Source organism: Manacus vitellinus, unplaced genomic scaffold (genome assembly GCF_001715985.3).
Source record: "Manacus vitellinus isolate BGI_N305 unplaced genomic scaffold, ASM171598v3 scaffold_5_pilon, whole genome shotgun sequence".
In the NCBI taxonomy this organism is placed as follows: domain Eukaryota; kingdom Metazoa; phylum Chordata; class Aves; order Passeriformes; family Pipridae; genus Manacus; species Manacus vitellinus.
In genome coordinates this window covers 9,551,459-9,568,625 of record NW_021940682.1, presented here as the reverse complement: position 1 = coordinate 9,568,625, position 17,167 = coordinate 9,551,459, and the positions used below count along the sequence as shown (strand labels likewise).

Genomic DNA, 17,167 nt, shown 5'->3' with positions numbered 1-17,167 from the left:
CGGGGCCGCTCGCCCAACCTGGCCGGGGCTGCAGCCCGCGAAGATGTTCTTGTTTGCGCTCGTATTTCCAGGGGTGCAAATGCCGGACCTTAGTTACTGAGCTGCTGGGAAAATGGTGTACTGAAAGATCTGGCTTTTGCGTGGAACGAGTCTGAGATGATTTGCGTGTGTGTCAGTGAGGCACACAGATGCACCAAAGAGCTTTCGTTTTGCAGATTGCGTTTCCTCTGGTTCAGCTTCTCTGTTCACATGTTACAGGAAATGAGCTTTTTTTTCCAGTTCCTGCACGTGGGCCTCTTGCAGGAGTGTTCCTGGGCTTTTCTTGTTCCCTCCTTTCTTCTGGGATGGGATATTTGCTGGCATCAAGGCAGCTCCTTTACTTTTTTCCCCCACTTGTACTTATTTGTGGCACTGGGGTTTTTTGTCCTTGATTTGCTGTCTGCTCAGGAACAGGGGTTGTCAGTGTATCCTATTGCTCCTGACTGCAGATGAATGTACATTTGGGCATGTCTTGTTAATCTCTGAAGTAAAGCAGAAAGCAACTATCAAAACTGTTTTTGTTTCCTAAAACCAAAGCCAAAAGAACTGAACAACCACTGTACTTCAAACCTCTCCCCTCCCTATTTATATATTACAGAATAACAGTAGTTACTGCAGGTCCCAAAAATAATTGCTGGAGATGTACCTGTGCACCACATTTTCTCCTAGGCAGCTTTTTAACACTGCTTTAACCAGATATTCTTTGAATAATCCCCCTGGCTTCACTTAGCCGAATGAATTTCTTTTCTCAGTCCCTTCCCCTTAGTTACAGGGAAAAGAACATACTGGCAGACCCTCCATAAGTGTTCAGAAAATGAGTCATCAAGGCTTCTGAATGCTGTTCATACTTTGTGTCCTGGAAACTAACATGTGTCTGTTCCTTCAGGTGTTTCGCCAGTTTGTGAGACATGAGTCTGATACAGTTGCCCCATTGGTACTGGAAAGATGTAAGTAGCTCCTGAGATGCAACTTGCTGTTACTTGTTGTGTTTATCTCAGTTTTTGGGAGGTCTGAAATATGGCAGGAGAGAAACAGGTAGGTAGAGTTGCTCCTCAGTGTAGTAACTAAGAATGTGTTGTTTCAAACACACAGGCTTTTGAGTATCATAGAATCATAGAATCAGCCGGGTTGGAAGGGACCTCAGAGATCATCAAGTCTAACCCTTGATCAACTACCACTGTGGTTACTAGACCATGGCACTAAGTTCCACATCCAGTCTCATCTTAAAAACCTCCAGGGATGGAGAATCCACCACTTCCCTGGGCAGCCCATTCCAATGCCTGATTACCCTCTCTGTAAAGAATTTCTTCCTAATATCTAACCTAAACCTCCCCTGGCAGAGCTTAAGACCATGCCCTCTTGTCTTGCTGATAGCTGCCTGGGAGAAGAGACCAACCCCCACCTGGCTACAACCTCCTTTCAGGGAGTTGTAGAGAGTGAGGAGGTCTCCCCTGAGCCTCCTCTTCTCCAGGCTGAACAAGCCTCTATCTCCCTCAGCCTCTCCTCATAGGACTTGTGCTCCAGTCCCTTCACCAGCCTTGTTGCTCTTCTCTGGACCTGTAGCTTCCTATCTGGTCTTTGTCAAGTCAAGCAGCACTTTAGAGGGGACAGGAGAAAAGCCCTGACATAGAGTACCACCTGTAAAAAGCAGGTGGTTGTACTTTATCAATGGCAGTGAATTGGGCCTGCTGTTGTCATGATTTTTAACACCTGCCCTTAGGTGTCTCATGTGCTTGTTTCCCAGATTCCTCTGTGCCTGGGGGACTTGTTTGGGTGCTGCTGCCCCACTATGATTTCCTCCAGGTGTACACTTCAGACTTGAGTCTTCAGTTCACATGCTTTTGCAAGAATGATACTCCCCTGATCTCCTCCAGCTGTTCTTGAACATGGAAAAGAGATAAAATGTGTCTGCCTAGGCCTGGTACCTGTGTCAAAACTAATCACCCTCTAATATAGAGGATGGAGTATAATAATGCAACTGTATTGTTTTAAAGGTACTGTTTTAAGGAAAAAACAATGTAATGCTATGGTTTTATCATAATGAAAAAAATTCCAGTCAAGTAAATGCAAGATAGTCTTGTGACATATGGATATATCTGTGGAAAAAGATGTCAAAGGAATATTTGGCTGAGTTATTTAGTGATAATGACAGTACAGGCACAGTAAACCATCTGCTGGGGGCCTGAATAAGGCAAAAGTCACAAGAGCTTGAAAAGTGGTTAGGAGGTGCAAAAAGTCATGGTTCTAGCCCTTCACAAAAACTGCTGTTTTGTGGCTTACATGGTTAGAAGCATCATAGTTCACCTGTATATGTGTTTATTCTCTCTTGTTTCAGCCATGAATCGTGTCCAGTTACTGGGTCGGGTTGGACAGGACCCTATCATGAGGCAAGTGGAAGGAAAAAATCCTGTTACCATATTTTCTCTTGCAACCAATGAGATGTGGCGGACAGGGGATAGTGAACTAGGACAGGGAGGTGAGTCTGCAGCGAGCAACCTGCTTTTGCTGTGTTCTGAGCTCATGTTTGCATGTTCAGCAGCACCACGCTTTGTCCTTGTGCTGCTGTGTAAACCTCTTGGGTGCAGGAAGGTTCCTCTGGGGTCACTAGAGGTGCTGGTGCATTTGTGTGTCTCTTACTGATCCCCAGCAGCGTGAAGAGAGATCTGCCTGTCAACCTTCCTCTGGAGAAGAGAGTGTTGAATTGGCAGTTTGTCACTGTTGGGGTTTGTCAGAGGTGTAGTGGGTCCTCTTCTCTTGTTTGTATTTCAAGAGAGAAGGAAAAAAAAAAAGAAAAAAATATGCATTTTGTCTCCAATTCTGTCATCAGTCTGAAGCTACAGGTGTCTTGTTTTCTCTAACTTCTGTTCAATGTAGATCATGTGTGTGTGGGGAAATTACAGTATGAGCACTGTATTCCAGGAAAAGTGATCTCTTGGTTTGAACAATACTGCACAATACTTTCATTTGGACACAGATGAGTGGAACATTGAGTTCTGGAATGAAGTGGGATATTGAGTGCTAGTATACTTCTGTTTTCAAGTCACTTCTCATAAAAACTGATTTCTGAGTCTTGTACCAAAAAGAGTTTGGCATCCAACTTAGTTATTTTTATGTAACTTAGGTGATGTCAGTCAGAAGACGACGTGGCACAGAATCTCTGTCTTCAGGCCAGGCCTCAGGGATGTTACCTATCAGTATGTGAGAAAGGGGTAAGTGAGTAAGAAATGTGGCTGAGGATTTAATGCCTTAATAATTGATTAATGTAATAATTATGGTGACCAAGAGCTATGCTAAGACAGAGGTGCCACAAAATGTCAGCAGACCTGCTACAAATGCCTGTGTACTTAGATTCTGAATTCAACCTTTTCATCAGGAATAGTGATGAAAAGGACAAGGAGTAATGAATTCAAACTTAAAGAGGGGAAATTTGGATTAGAGTTATAGATTAAATTCTTTATTGTCAGGGTGGTGAGGCACTGGAACAGGTTGCCCAGAGAAGTTGTGGATGCCCCATCACTGCAAGTGTTCAAAGCCAGGTTGGATTGGGCTCTGAGCAACCTGACTGAGTGGAAGGTGTCCCAGCCCATGGCAGGGGGTTTGGAACTAGATGGGTTGGAAGGGACCTTAAGGACCAAACCATTCTGTGATTCTAGATATAGAGTGGAAAACAGCAGCACAGTTCTCTGACCAGAACTAAATTGTTTTTTTCAGTTCTCGAATTTATGTTGAAGGGAAGATAGACTATGGTGAATATACAGATAAAAACAATGTGAGGCGACAGGCCACAACCATTATAGCAGGTAAGGAGCGACATATCAAGGTTCCCCTTGCCCTTTTAAGATGGAGAGGGAGTGAAGGGCCTTTGAAATAGAGCTTGGTTTGTCTCCATCCTCAGTATCCACACTCAGGGATTTTGAGAGAATGAATAGTCTGTACCAGTAGATTTCCTCTGGCACTGCTTGTGAAGACACAGAGTATACAGTTGCAAACTGTTTGCATCCGTTGCTCACACAAACCAGTTGGTGCAGGAGGCAGACACTGTGTTTTAAGAACACTGGAATGTAGTACTACAGGTCAGGCAGATTCCTTTTCTAAGCAGAGTTTGTTTAGTAGCTTTATCTCAGTTTGCTGGAGTTTTTTCTTCCTGTTAAAGACTGGAGACTTCACTGGCTTTAAGGACCTCTGTGGAAGATTGTTTTATGTGCAGATAACTTGGTGGAGAATTTAGAAACACCTTGCTCTGGTAGCCAGTAGTGATAAGAAGAGCATAGAATGGGTAAGGAGTACACTTGTGCCTTGAATAGACACAAGGAAGAAGAGAACTAGAAAAAACTCTTTCCTTGAGCATTTAAATAGCATGAGCATCTTACAGCTTTATTGTGGGTATTGTGCTACCTTGTGGCTTTTGAGGGAGGGGTAAATTATTTGGGTATTAGAGCAAACATTTCTATTACACAAGTATGTCTAAGAAAGCTAGGACAGAGGAGAAGGAAGGAAAAAGAAAGGGAAAAGAACCATAGTTCTGGATGTTTTTGCAGCCTCTTTAAAACAACAGAAATCAAACTTTCACATGAACAGTTCAGCTAGCAGTGGTGTAAGTTGCTGTTTATAAACTGGTGGAGGGGAGAAGAAAGAATCTTTCTTTAATTAGTATTATCCTAATGGTTTCCTTGTGTTCAAGAGGCCCCATCTCAAGATGCTTTCGAAATTCCTGAGGCTTGATGAAAGAGGAGCTTCCCATAGGCTGTTGACATGGTTGTGCAGACTGAAAAAGGCAATAAGCTGTATCTGATACCAATTATAATCAAAGAATCAAACTGTTATTTTAAAACATGTCTAGTGTCTTTGGCTGCTCCTTTTCATCAGCTTTAGCACACTTGTTTCATATGACCACATTAATTTGTCAGCTTTCAGGGACATAGAGGGAGAACCCTGTATCGGACCCTCTTTTGTTGTATTAACTGTTCTGTTCTGAAATATGCAGCTTATTTGAACACAAATAGGTGCTCTTTGTGGATGTGAAGGCTTGCAACAGGGCAAAACAATCCTGAAGATTAATTTTTTGATTTCTTTTCAGATAATGTGATTTTTCTGAGTGAGGGCTCTCCGAGAGATAAGGTGTGAGGTCATTAGTGCTTGAACCCAGGCCATTCAATTCCTTTGGATTTTCAGTGCTTCATAATTCTGTAATCACTTATATTACTGTAGTTGCTTTAAGAAATAAATAAAATGTTTGTTATCTATAGGGTATCTGTGTGTTTTTGTTTTTCCATGTGCTTTCTCTCTGTAATCATTGTTTGGATTCCTTTCTTTTTTGTTCTTAAGAGAAAAGGTAACCCAGGCAGCTGTATTAATTCCTGAGCTGATGAATATATAAATGGAAGTCACTCTTTGCATATTCAGCCATTTTCAAACCTTATATCCTTGGCTGCCTTAACAATCTCCTCCTGTCTTGTGGGGCCTGACAGCCTTATCCCCTCTCACTGTTGAAATCCATTCTCTGTTCTACAGGTGTCATTCCCTGTTGGGTTTTTTTCTCCACTAAGCCAGTTAGACAGTAGGTTTAAAGAGCTGTTGGCCTCAACTAGTGCTCAGCTGGAGGGTTTTTTTGTCACAGACCTTGAGAAGGCCTCCTGTGCATTTGCATCTACCCCTCTGTTGATCCCAGCAGTTGATCAAATCAGGTGTAGCCTTTCAGCAAACCTTGCTTTGATCATATGTTTAGGTCTTGGTTGTTTCACACGGGATGACATCAGCATTCCCATCCAGTCCCTCCTTAGGGTGCTGTGCCCATCGTTTGCCATCAGGAGGAGCTGGAGGAACGACTGCCTTGGCTGTGCGTTTTGAGAGGTGTGTGAGAGGTCCCTGGTCCAGGATTCTAAATATGGGAGTGGCATTTGTTTCACTTTAACTTCATTTGGTTGTCAGAAAGACTGAGAATTACTTAGCCTTATTAGTAGTAAGTTCCACAACTAAAAGATGTTTCATTTTATTACATGAAGAAGTGGTAAAATTCCCATTGTAACACAGTGTGATGTGAACAGGGAAAGAAAAGTGTTAGATGTGACAATTTCCTGCCTTCAGAGCTGGTGGGATTTTGTATGTCATCTCTCTCTGAGCTGAGTACAGAGCACACTTATTTATAGTCTCTGCAGCTCTTCCCCCTACAGAATTGTGATTTTTTTTTTTTTAATGCTCTCTATGAGCATTATCTGTACGAACAAAAACTTCAATTCTTTCCATTCAGCAGTTATTTCTGGTTGAAGTTAAAGCTTTGTCTGAGCCCCTGCCACTGGCATAGTGAGGTGTTAGATGTACTGCAAATGCTTAGTTGCTTCAGTGGGTTGTTATCCACAGGAGATTGTGGTATCTTTTTAAATGGGAAGTTCTGACTTTAATTCCCTTAACTACTTGTTTAATCTGAGCCTGTTGTATTGCTGGGAGAATTGTGATGGTGCACTTACACAGCGGTGATCCAAGCACAGCTTGTGTTTGGTCCTCACAAATTTTTCCTGCTTGCTGAAAGATGGGGTTTGTCTTGAGCTTTCTTCTAAGAGGCCTTGAGTGAATGTGCTGATTTTTCCATCCATTCAGTGGTCACCTCGTTTGCACTCTGCTGTGGTGGTGGAGTTCAACACAGCTTATGACAGTGTCTGCTTTGGAGCTTGGGAGCTGGCTTTCCACTCCAAACTCAGAGCAGAAGTAGCAGAGTGGATTCCCTCTGCCACTCACATGGAGTGGCCAGAACTGCTAATCTCTGCCCCTGGCTCAAGCTGGAGACAGCCAAGCTAGCACAAGGTGTAGGATTAGGTGACAGCAAAGAAAAATATTTGCTCAAGAGCTGAGTTTTCTCGCTTTTCCAGTTCTATTTAAAGTAGCTAGTACACTTTTAAAGATTGACCTGGTAAAAAGGCTTTGAGCACACACTGAAAAGCAGTGCATTATTTTGAGTGTTCATCACAACTTGGCAGTAGGGTAGATTTTCACAAAGGATTCTGCATTACTGATAGACTCAGTTACAACAAAAATAACCAGTGGCAAAGGTGTGTTGTGTGTTCATCTCTTATGTCTGCGTTGCTGCTATGAGGCAAAGTTAATCTGTAACTTAGGTTTTGGTTATGAGAAAATCCAGTGTGAAATCAGCATTCCTATAGCACCTGGGGTCTTTTGGCTTTTCATGGCTAGGTACCTGTTCTGTGAGGAAGTGATACAGAATGGAAGTAGTATCACCTGAGTGAAGTACAGCGATTCTTTGTGACTAGGCAATGAGTATTTTCCCACACTGTCCCCTGGAAAATGCTTGTCTATGTTAAACTCTCGTGTAAACTTGATTAGGCAAACCCTGAGTGCTTGCATCAACCAGGACATTCAGAAGTGTTTGACCTTAACAAGGAATTTATTTTAAGTATCTATGAAGATGATTGGAAAAGATGAAAAAATAGAGGTGATTTGTTTTTAAAATGGCAGCATATTCGCCAAGTAGTTGGAGCATTTCTTAGCAGCTCTGAGACAGTTATTCTGGTCTGCAATGCAGCTCCATGGCACTCAGTTATTTCTGTCAGCTTGGTCTAAGGTGTAGGAAACAGGCTTCTCCTGTGTTTGTTTCTGTGGCTGGCTTGAGGAACACAGTGTAGGCATTGTGCCTGTATCACACAGCAAAGAACACTCTCAACTGTGATTCTCGTTAATCTGCAGAAATTGCTCTGCAGGAATTATGAACCATACAACAGAAGTAAGAGAGGATGCTTCAGCCAAAGAAATCAAGTCCCACTTCACTGAAATAGCCCTCTTGTTACCCTCTGTGGGGCTGGGGGAGTTGTGTCTGTGTTCCCAAATACAGGTCACACTTTGGTTAAAGACCAGCAGTGCCTGTGGGAGCCCATGCAGAGGGGCCATGGATTGCAAAGGCAAGAAAGCTAAGTCAGTGATTTGAGAAGCTCCTGGGTACAAGAGCAAGGAATGTTCTGGTAAAGTGGAACTTGTGTCAGTGTACCAATTATGTGGGTTTAGTAGTAGGCTGTCTTCAATATTGGCTATCCCATTTCCATGAGTATTCATGTCAGAAAAGGAATAAAATGCCAGGATTGTGGGAAGAAAACTTCACTATTCTCAAGCACACCTATTTTTAACTCTGAAATTTCTGTGGTGGATGCCTTTTTGCCAAGAAGTTGAGCGTGTCTGTATGTACAAACTAAGACTTGGTGTCTATTTATCTTGGCAATGGTGAGCTTCTCTGCACAGCAGTGTGATATAGATCTCACACAAGACATTTTCTTTGTTAGTGCATTACCAGGTACTGGGTAGTGTAAATAATGTGTTTGCACAACACTCAACTTTCACAGGCTTTCTTCAGAAACATCCTCTTGTGGGAAACATGTTAGTGTGTGTGAGATTTTTCTTCTGCTTGCTGCTTTAAGTCCCAGGTAAAAAAAAAAAATGAGCTCGTTACCATACTTGGCCATTTCACAAAAATCTCCAGCAACTACTGTGACTAGAAATTGGTTGCATGGTCGTTCTGTGTGTTCTTAGTCCTAAAGTTTGTGCCCTGCACTCTTTAAGACGTGCTAAGTTGAAGAAACCACCTCTAACTGTGGCTATTTTCTGTTGCTTTCAGGAGATTTTTATTGGGAGCTGGTCAGAAATCTGGCAATTGTTACCTGTGGGCTCTGTTGCTATTTGTTCTTTTCATGCTGGCTGGCTTCTCAAACTGATTTGAACAGAATGCCTTTAGAAAATGGATGGTTATCTTGATCCTGGTTGTCACAACTCAGGAAAATGTCACCTGTAAATATTTAATGAGCCTTTGTGCAACTGACCTGATCGAGAACTGAGTAATGATGCAATTGCAGGAGTCGTGGCTTCTGTAACCTGGGTCTGCAAGGAAAAGAGAGCACTTTTCCTCTGTCAGGCTTTGTATTGTTGCTAGCTTTATTCTTTGATATTTTAAGTAAGTGGTGTTTTTTTGGAGCTCTGCCTTAACAGCCTCCTCTTTCTTAGCTAGCTTGTTTTGCTGTGTAGGTTTTTTTGTTTGCTTTTCTGCATGGGTTTTCTGCTCCTTGCAGAAAGGGGACAGAATGCTCAGTAAACAAAAGCTGAGCTCTCCTCTCTCCTACTTTTGCAGACAATAACCCCCCACCCACCCTTTTATCATCTTTTAGATTTTTTTGTCAATTCTTGCACTGTTTCCCTGTGCTGGAGAGTGAGTTCAAACCCAGTTCAGAAGACTCTGGTGAGGAAAGGGTCTTACACAAAAGAAAACATCAAAATGCTCTCAGATGAGTTGGAACTTAAAAATACTGCCAAAGCTGCTCTAAGAGGAAAGTAATGAAATGTGGAGAAACAGCTCTGATTTTCAGCAGGCTAGTAACAATTGAAATCCACAACTTAAAATCCTCCAAGTAACATGGGAAAAAGTTAGGATAGCTGCATCTGTATCACATTCTTACTGATTTTGTGATGCTTTTCACAGTGCCTGATTTCTGGTGTAGTGTCAGTCTGTGAGCACATTGGACTGCTATCCCATGTATTGTATCAGGGCACTGAATAATTAATATTCTCTGAAAGGATTAATTCCCTCCACTCTTGTCTCATCCTTCTTGGTGCCCTGTACGTGCTGCCCATTCTTAGCAGAAACTTGCTAATACAGATTTTGTTTCCCAAGAAGAACTTGTGCTGCAGCACAAACACCTCTTTGTGGTCTGTCTGCTCTTAGTTGCCACCATACGAAGCAAATACATCGTATCTCCTTACAAAGGCTCAGGTAATTGTTTCAGAAATGTTGAAGCTCAGAAATAACACGTAGCCTTGAACACTAATTTTAATAATCTGGCAAGCAGCCTGCCCACTTACCAATATCTACTCACCAGCTACTGGTATTGTGGCTTATATTTATATTGCAGCCCCAGAAATGGGTAGTCTTTGTGTATCAAAATATTTCAGTGAAAGTCTTCCAGGATGCTCCTGAATTCTCAGGAGCACTGTGTCCCATAGTGCCAGCCGTGCCTCAGTGCTACAAGAGAGAGCCCGTGGGGAAGTGCAGAGGGGAGAGAGACACAATTTTATGTGATGCTGGAAGAGAGGAACCCATTGGGAAAAGCAGTGCATTGTTTACCCAGGATGCCTAACTTCCCATGAGTTCCTTTCTTCCTTTAGGCAAGGGGGAATGACAGTATGCATGTGTTAGACTGAGAAAGTTCAACCCAGTATTCTCTGTCGAATACCAGTCCTTGGGAGCCCCTTGTTCTCATCATGTTCAGCAAACAAAGCTGCAGTCACCCTGTCAGCACCTTCTTCTTTTGAGGTGGCTTTTATTTTGTTGGCTTACAAGGCAAACATGGGTCTTCCTTTAGACTTCTCATGTGGGCAAAACACTAATTTGGTGCCCCAGCCCAAAGAAATTATCTAGTCACAGCAGTGATTTTAGAAGGATCTAATGTCAGAGTGATGGAGAGCCTTTTGTTAAACAGATTATCACAAGGCCACAAGGGCTTTGAAAGTAAGAACACGTCCAGTGCAAACACGGAGGCTCCTGGATAAGGAACTGACCTTTACAAGTTTCACAATCTGCATCTCTGGACTGGCACAATGAAATTGCTTTGACAACAGTGCCTGGCAGTGCCAGGACACAAGTTTGTGCCTCTGGTTGGGCTGTCCAAAGTGGTAGGTAGCAATTCAGGTGCTGGTAATTTGGCTTTAGATGTTTTCTGTGCTGCTGAGGGCAAATACAGGACTGTCTTATTTCAGTGACCTAGAACAACTCACCTTTGTAGGAGATCTCTGGTTGGGGCAGTTAGGGATTTTTTCTGCACATGCTTAAACAGTGTAGCGCTTTAAAAAAAACAAACTTGTTTTTTAATCAAACTACACAAGATTAATAAATCTTAACAGGACAACCCTGATTAAATCACTATTCTTCTTTTTGTTGCTGTTGTGCCTGATGGGTGCTGGGAAATCCCTGTGACTCTGTTTTCCTCAGCGGGGAAAGTCTGTGCTCTCCTTAGGGAGGACTGGATCACTTGTGCTGCAGTGATCACAAGTGCTTGCTCTGTGGGGGAATGGAAGTGGCCTGGCACAAGAGGGGAAGCCTAAAAGGAGGTCTAGGAGAGAGAGAATGCACCAGAAAATCCAGGTATGGTTCCTGCACAATGCAATGTGGAAATGCCAATTATGGTTGACCTGACCCACAGCAGACTGCCCTGAGCTGCTCCAGGAGCTGCAGAGAAGCATGGAGGAACTCTCAGTTTTTTGGAATTGTAAATATTTGGCATCTTCCATTTTTGAAGAACAATGAAGTGTCATTGTTACCTCAGCTTGGCAGGAAAGCGAGTCTTAAAATACCAGAATTTCCCGTCACTGGGATTATTTTTACTGCCCGGGGATGAGCGCCCTGGGAAGGATCTCAGGCAGGCGCCAAGAGCTGGGAAGCGCAGCTCCTTGTAAAACTCCTAGTTTTCACCAGGTGCGTTCTGAGGTGTCTTCAGTAAACAGGTGAGCTCTGTGCTCTTGCTGCCTCCTTTCTCGCTGGACCGACAGCGCAGGCGGCGGGTGGTTGCAGACCGTAACTTCTCCAGCGCTGCCTGCGGCCCGGGGCCCGTGCGGGGGATCCGATCCGTCCCGTCCCATCCCAGGCCAGGATCCCGGGCAGCGCCACGACCCCGCCTCCAGGCCCGGCGCAGTCCTTGTCGCTGCCCATTGGTTGACCGCGCCCGTCACTCCGCCGTCCCGCCTCGCCATTGGCCGCGCGGGGCACGCCCACATTCCACAGCTGGAGCCGCTCGCGGTCCTCGCAACCATTGGCCGCGGCCGCGGACCGGCCGCGCTGCTCCGCCCGATTGGCGGGCGGGGCGGCGGGGGCGTGTCCGGGCGGGGGCGCGGCCGGCGGGGGTGGACCCGCCCGCGCCAGTCCCGGCCGAGCGGGGGGCGAGCGGCGGCTCGCGGCCCGGGCAGCGGCGGCGGGGGCGGGCGGCGGGGCGGCGGACGGACGGACAGACCGAACGAGACCGACTGACTGCCCGGCCGGCAGGAGTGTCCGCGGCCGCATGGAGGTGTGCGAGAGCGGCGGGGAGCAGCGCCGCTGCTGCACTGGGACCGCAAGCTGAGCGAGCTGTGCGAGCCCGCCGACCCCGACACGCTGCTGAGCCACACGTGAGGAGCGGCGGGGACGGGGGTGGGATGGCTGGGACGCCCCGTGGTCGACCGCGTCTTGGGGCCGTGGGGCGGGTCCCGGCCGGGGGAAGCGCTTTTGGCCAACAGGTGCTCCCCGGGGTCCCTCGCCGTGACCGCCGCCCCTCCGGCGCTGGTGCCCCCGGGCCGAGGGGCCCCGGGCAGGCGGTGGGGTCCCCTCCGTCCCGGGGTGTCCCAGCTCCTCCCCTCGGGGGCTCCCGGCAGCCAGGGCTCCCTCTGCCCCCGCGGCGCCGCCGCTTCTCCCGGGCACCCCTCTGGAGCCGCGGGACGCGTCTTCTTTTCTAAGGCGAGACTCTCCCGGCACCGTCCCGCTCCTCCAGGGCAGGAAGGAAGTGACAGAAGTTTTGATGTTTGTTTTTTTGTGTTTGTTTTTTTTTTTTGGCTGGAATCCCCATGTTTTGACTTGCGCAAAATGTATATTTAGGACAGTCCCGAGGAAATGAGTCTTGTTATCTCTGCCCTGTGGTTTCTCTGATTATCTGGGAGGTGTTTCGCAAGTGATACACTTTTATAACGTTATAAACCTTTATAACGCTGTGTGGGTGTGAATCCTAAGTGGAAGTGAGCCGGAGCAGTTTGGGACAGCAGCGTGGAAGACTCTTCCAGCCCACTGTTTGTGTGAAGCACGAGCCAGCCAAGCTTGGCGTGGCCGTCGAGCACGTGCACGGATGGAGCCCCAGAGGAACATGGTGGTGGCGACTGGATCATGGCAGCGCCCAAGGAACGGCGCTTGGCAGGTGCTGGTGTGTGCTCTGCGCTTCTTCCTTGCGCCGAAGAGAGCGATGTGCAAATCCAATCCCGCGGAGAGGGACCAAGCCCTTCTCGTGGGAACAGCGGTGATCCCATTGCACGATGGGCGCCCTGCGGAGACCTTGGTGTTAGTCTTGTAAGGCAAACAAGGAAAATCTTGTTTGTTGTGTGTGGTATGCGATAGCCTTACTGATCCGGGATCACGTCCGTCACAAGCTCCAAGCCTCATTTCAGCAGGAAGCAAGCCTGCTGCACGCTTGACTGTCTTTAAACGTTGTTTGGCTGCTTTTTCTCTGAGAGTTCTTGGGCTTTCTTGCGCAATGTGTATCTTCTGGTAGATCCGGGGAAAAGGAATTGTATGTTACGGTGGCTTGGGGTTTTTTAAAGAGGCAGCTGGAACACTTAAAAATGGAAAGCTCTTCCACTGAACAATTGTTTCCTTGAGTTTTTTCATTATCAAGAGGAATGTTGTGAATGAAATGGGAGGCTCTTTGGAGAGTGTTCCTCTTCAGATTTATGGTTGTGGTGGCATACTTCCTTCTGCTTTGTTTGGATCTTTGTGACGGGAATGGACTCGTCACTCTTAACTTTAGTCTTCTTATTTATTGTTTTCTTCTTTAATTAATGCCCTGAAGGAGACTTTATGCTTGGTATAGGACTTGTGGCTGTGGTGACATGGATATGTGTATTTTGTGCCCTGTTTCAAGGAACTTGAGACTTGAGTTTAAGCATGTCTTGACAAAGAAAATGTTCTGGCTATCTGGTGGATGGAAGTGTGATGCTTTTCCCTTTGCTGTTTTCAGGTTTTATTGGGGATTTTCAGCTTCAAGTGCTATGATGATGAGTGTTTTGCAAGGGACAGTGTGTAGCTGGGTCTACAAAATTTTGGGCTGTGACCACCTTTATTTGGAGTAGCACTGCCATTGATTTGTGTGGTTGTCTTTGATTGTTTTTTTGGAGTTTAAGACTTCTTTAGAGACTCTCTTGAAGTCACATAAAAAGTGTGAGATCAATTTCTCTTTTTGGTTGTTTTTGAAATTAATCTAAAAAAAGTTTCAGCAAAAACAATCCAACTAAAGGCTATTAAGTAGGTGTAGTGAGATATTATGATCTTTAAGGAGAAAAAAGTTTTATGAAATTCACATTCTCTAGAGGAAAAAAACAAAACCCACACTTTTGCCTGTTGAACAACTTCTTTTGTGAAGTGTGCCCTGCCATGTGGAGGAAAATACTGTGCTTGATATCACGAAACACAAGATCTCTATTTACCTCCAGCCAAAACTTCATAAAATCATTTGAAAAAACCAAAGTAAACAAACAGGCTCTCTAGATGAAACATCTGTTCTTCTCCTGGCTTATGCTTTCCATCTGGGAGGACTGGTTTGACCCAGCTGACTCTGCTGTGTTTGTAAACTTACTGCAGGGTATTTCTGAAAAGACTGTGGTGATGGAGGAGACCCTCCTATGCTCCCTGTACAGGAGTGCCCACTACCTGTGCTGTCATCCTCATGGCTGTGGAACACATGCCCTGTGGAATCCTATGGTCTTTGCCCACTCCTGGGATGTCTCTTAGCTGGATGTGCAAATCTGCATCCAAGGGAACTTCGGTGTGGGCTAAGGAAAGGTGTCTGAGTCAGTCAAAAGCCCTAAGAGTGTGAGCTGGACTGGCAAGGAGGAGGGATAAGATGATGATCATGTTGACTGAGGGGAGAGCTCACAAGTAGAAAGAAGGATCAGTGTTGTTCCACAGTCAGACCTGTGTGTGCAGACTGGTGAGGGTGAGAATTCTGTGCCAACTGCCTTTTGTGTATTTTAAGTTAAAATTTAACTTTCTTACAACCATAAAGGCTATTCCTGGCTCTGGTTGATTTGACGCTGGCAGACAAGTGTGAAAGTACGCATGCACTGAAAAACTTGACCTCTATTTTAAACTTTTCCAGCCTGCCTTAATTACCAGGGCTGAAATCCAACCTCCTGGGGATTTACATTTCTCTTTAAGAGCTGATGATTTCACCAGTGCCTGAAGCTGTGTGAGGAGCCATTCCCTCACTCCTCTGGTACTGTCAGTGATGTCATCGGCTGTGCCTGGAGAAGGTGGGACCTTGAGGAGCTCAGCTCTGCTGTTGGCAGGCAGCAGTCCTTGAGGTGGCTCATTAAAGTCCTCATAGTTTATAGTACTCACCTGGATGCCAGATAGCTTTAGAGCATTTATTTTTCCAGAGTGGCTTAGTTTCCCATCCAAGAAAAGGCTGAAAGGTTTCCCAGAGTTGTGTTCATGGCACGTGTCACGTGTTCACATTATCTAATCTTCCTATGCGCTGTAGCTTGTTGTGATTGTATGTTGGTAACGCTGTACACAGGCATAGTGTAAGGCATTATTATTATTACTATTATTATTACGATGTGCTTTTTCATTTTCCTGGTGACCAAGCAGAAAGGAAGCACAATGCCTGCCACTGCCCAAGGGGAGCAGAAGCATGGCCAGGTGAACTCTTTGGCTTCTTGCTACCACCTTTACTTTCCATAACACGCAGGCAGGCTTGAACTGGGAGAGCTCTACTTGTGGCCATGGGTCTCCATTGGAGTTGATTTGTGGTTGGACATGGCCCAGCTGGGATGGCATCTTCAGTGACAAGTGCCAGATCTGGTGCAGATGGATAAGTGTGACAAACACGCTGTGACATGCCAACTACCTGTCCCATTCCTGGATGGAGGATGAAAGGCAGATGGTTCTTAGGAGCCCTTGACATTTAAAACTTCCTTATTTAATACTGAGGATGCAGTCTTTTCCTCCCTCCCTGCCCCCCCTTTTTCATGGTTATTTTAACACATTGGCCGCTGCTTCCAGATGGTAACAAAATGCAGCCGAACAGGAGCATGGCTGTGATCTTGGCATGGCAGATGCAGAACTGCCACTGCCCTCCACATATGTGGGGACAACAGCTGGCTTAAATATTTAGGACTAAATTCCTAGATGTCATGTCCTGAGTGTCTTGATGAGTGGTTAACTGGAAGATGCTTTAAATGCTGAGTAGCCCAAATTGTTTATTCTTTAAAGAGCTGACTATTGAACCTGAAACTCATATGAAAAAATTGAAGTTACTGAAATATTATATTGCTGAAGCCGTTGTCTGAGCAGTGTTTGAACTCAGTGAGGCTGTTGCCATGTTGTTGGTGATGCTGTGGGCAGCTTAGCCCTGGAATATGGGTGTAGTGCAGGTTGGGATGAGTGGAGGAGGCTTTCTGGGCCTCAGCTACCAAGTCTCCCTGCAAAAGCAAAACCAAAGCGAGCTGCCCATGAAGGTTAATCGTCAGAGTTGTTATCATCATGTAAGATGAGCTCAGGAAACTTTGGGCTGGCCTTTTTTCCTCCCCATAAGAAGCCTCTGAACCTCACCAGGAGCTTGCCCAGTGACTCATTTCCTCGGCCACAAAAACGATGGTTGCCTTTACTTCGTGTTTCTAATGACTTCTGCAGAAAAACTGCCTCTGAACGAGCTGCCAGGGATTGCCTGTAGTTTTCGGTGTAGGGCAGTGGCAGCTGTTAATTTAAATGGATGACAGCGCTTGATTTTTACGGTCTGTGTGTATTTAATTAAAAGTTGGGTAACCACAGCATGTGTAGATGTGGAGCTGGCTGTATCTTATTTTGTGGTGGCTGCATGTAGCCCTCTGTAAAATCTGGTGTCAATATAGTTGTATCCAGTTTTCATTTCGTTTTGGTAAGGGAGAGAGCTACTTCATTTATTTGAAAGCAGGGTTTGGTCTGTTGCCTACTAATCATAAAGCTGAAATCTCTTGTTCTTTCTTCTCTGTACACCTGCATACGGAGGACAGGACAGCTGACTTTAGGTGAAATATTTGTGCAGTCAGTACTTGAAAGGATTTTGCCAAAATCCTCCAGTAAAGAGGGAAAATGAGAAAGTGAGACTTTCAAATAGTTGTACACGTGCCATGTACGAAGCAGTAGTGTTAAATTTTGTCATTGACTGTCCATATTAAAAAAAATTATCAGCATCACAATTGATGAACAGAAGAATTAGTTGTACTCAGTGCCTTGCACTGAAAGCCATCCCCCCCACCCTTGCTATCTTCCCAAATTTAAATAAGAAAGTCATTCCAGGTTGCCAGTGTACATGTCAGGTACTTGTAATGGCTCTAACTGATCTACAATTCCTCTAAAAGCTGAGATAAA

The 17,167-nt window shown here is 45.3% G+C and overlaps 2 protein-coding genes across 3 annotated transcripts in view; both read left to right on the top strand.

The window, feature by feature from the left end:
• The window catches only part of LOC103757258 (wee1-like protein kinase 2), a 20,033-nt gene extending 14,749 nt beyond the window's left edge, over positions 1-5,284 (top strand). Inside the window, 5 exon segments of the mRNA XM_008923377.3 lie at positions 926-986; positions 2,375-2,515; positions 3,161-3,248; positions 3,751-3,839; positions 5,117-5,284. Of these exon segments, the coding sequence (XP_008921625.2) occupies positions 926-986; positions 2,375-2,515; positions 3,161-3,248; positions 3,751-3,839; positions 5,117-5,163 (426 nt within the window). The 3' untranslated portion in view covers positions 5,164-5,284.
• Positions 5,285-12,062: 6,778 nt separating this feature from the next.
• Positions 12,063-17,167, top strand: part of CREB3L2 (cAMP responsive element binding protein 3 like 2) — an 82,385-nt gene continuing 77,280 nt past the window's right edge. The window contains exon 1 of one of the 2 annotated variants that reach the window (XM_018080502.3): positions 12,063-12,183. The gene's annotated coding sequence lies outside the window, so the exon portion shown is untranslated. The remainder of the gene's footprint in view (positions 12,184-17,167) is intronic. The other variant, XM_029963453.1, reaches the window with a different exon arrangement.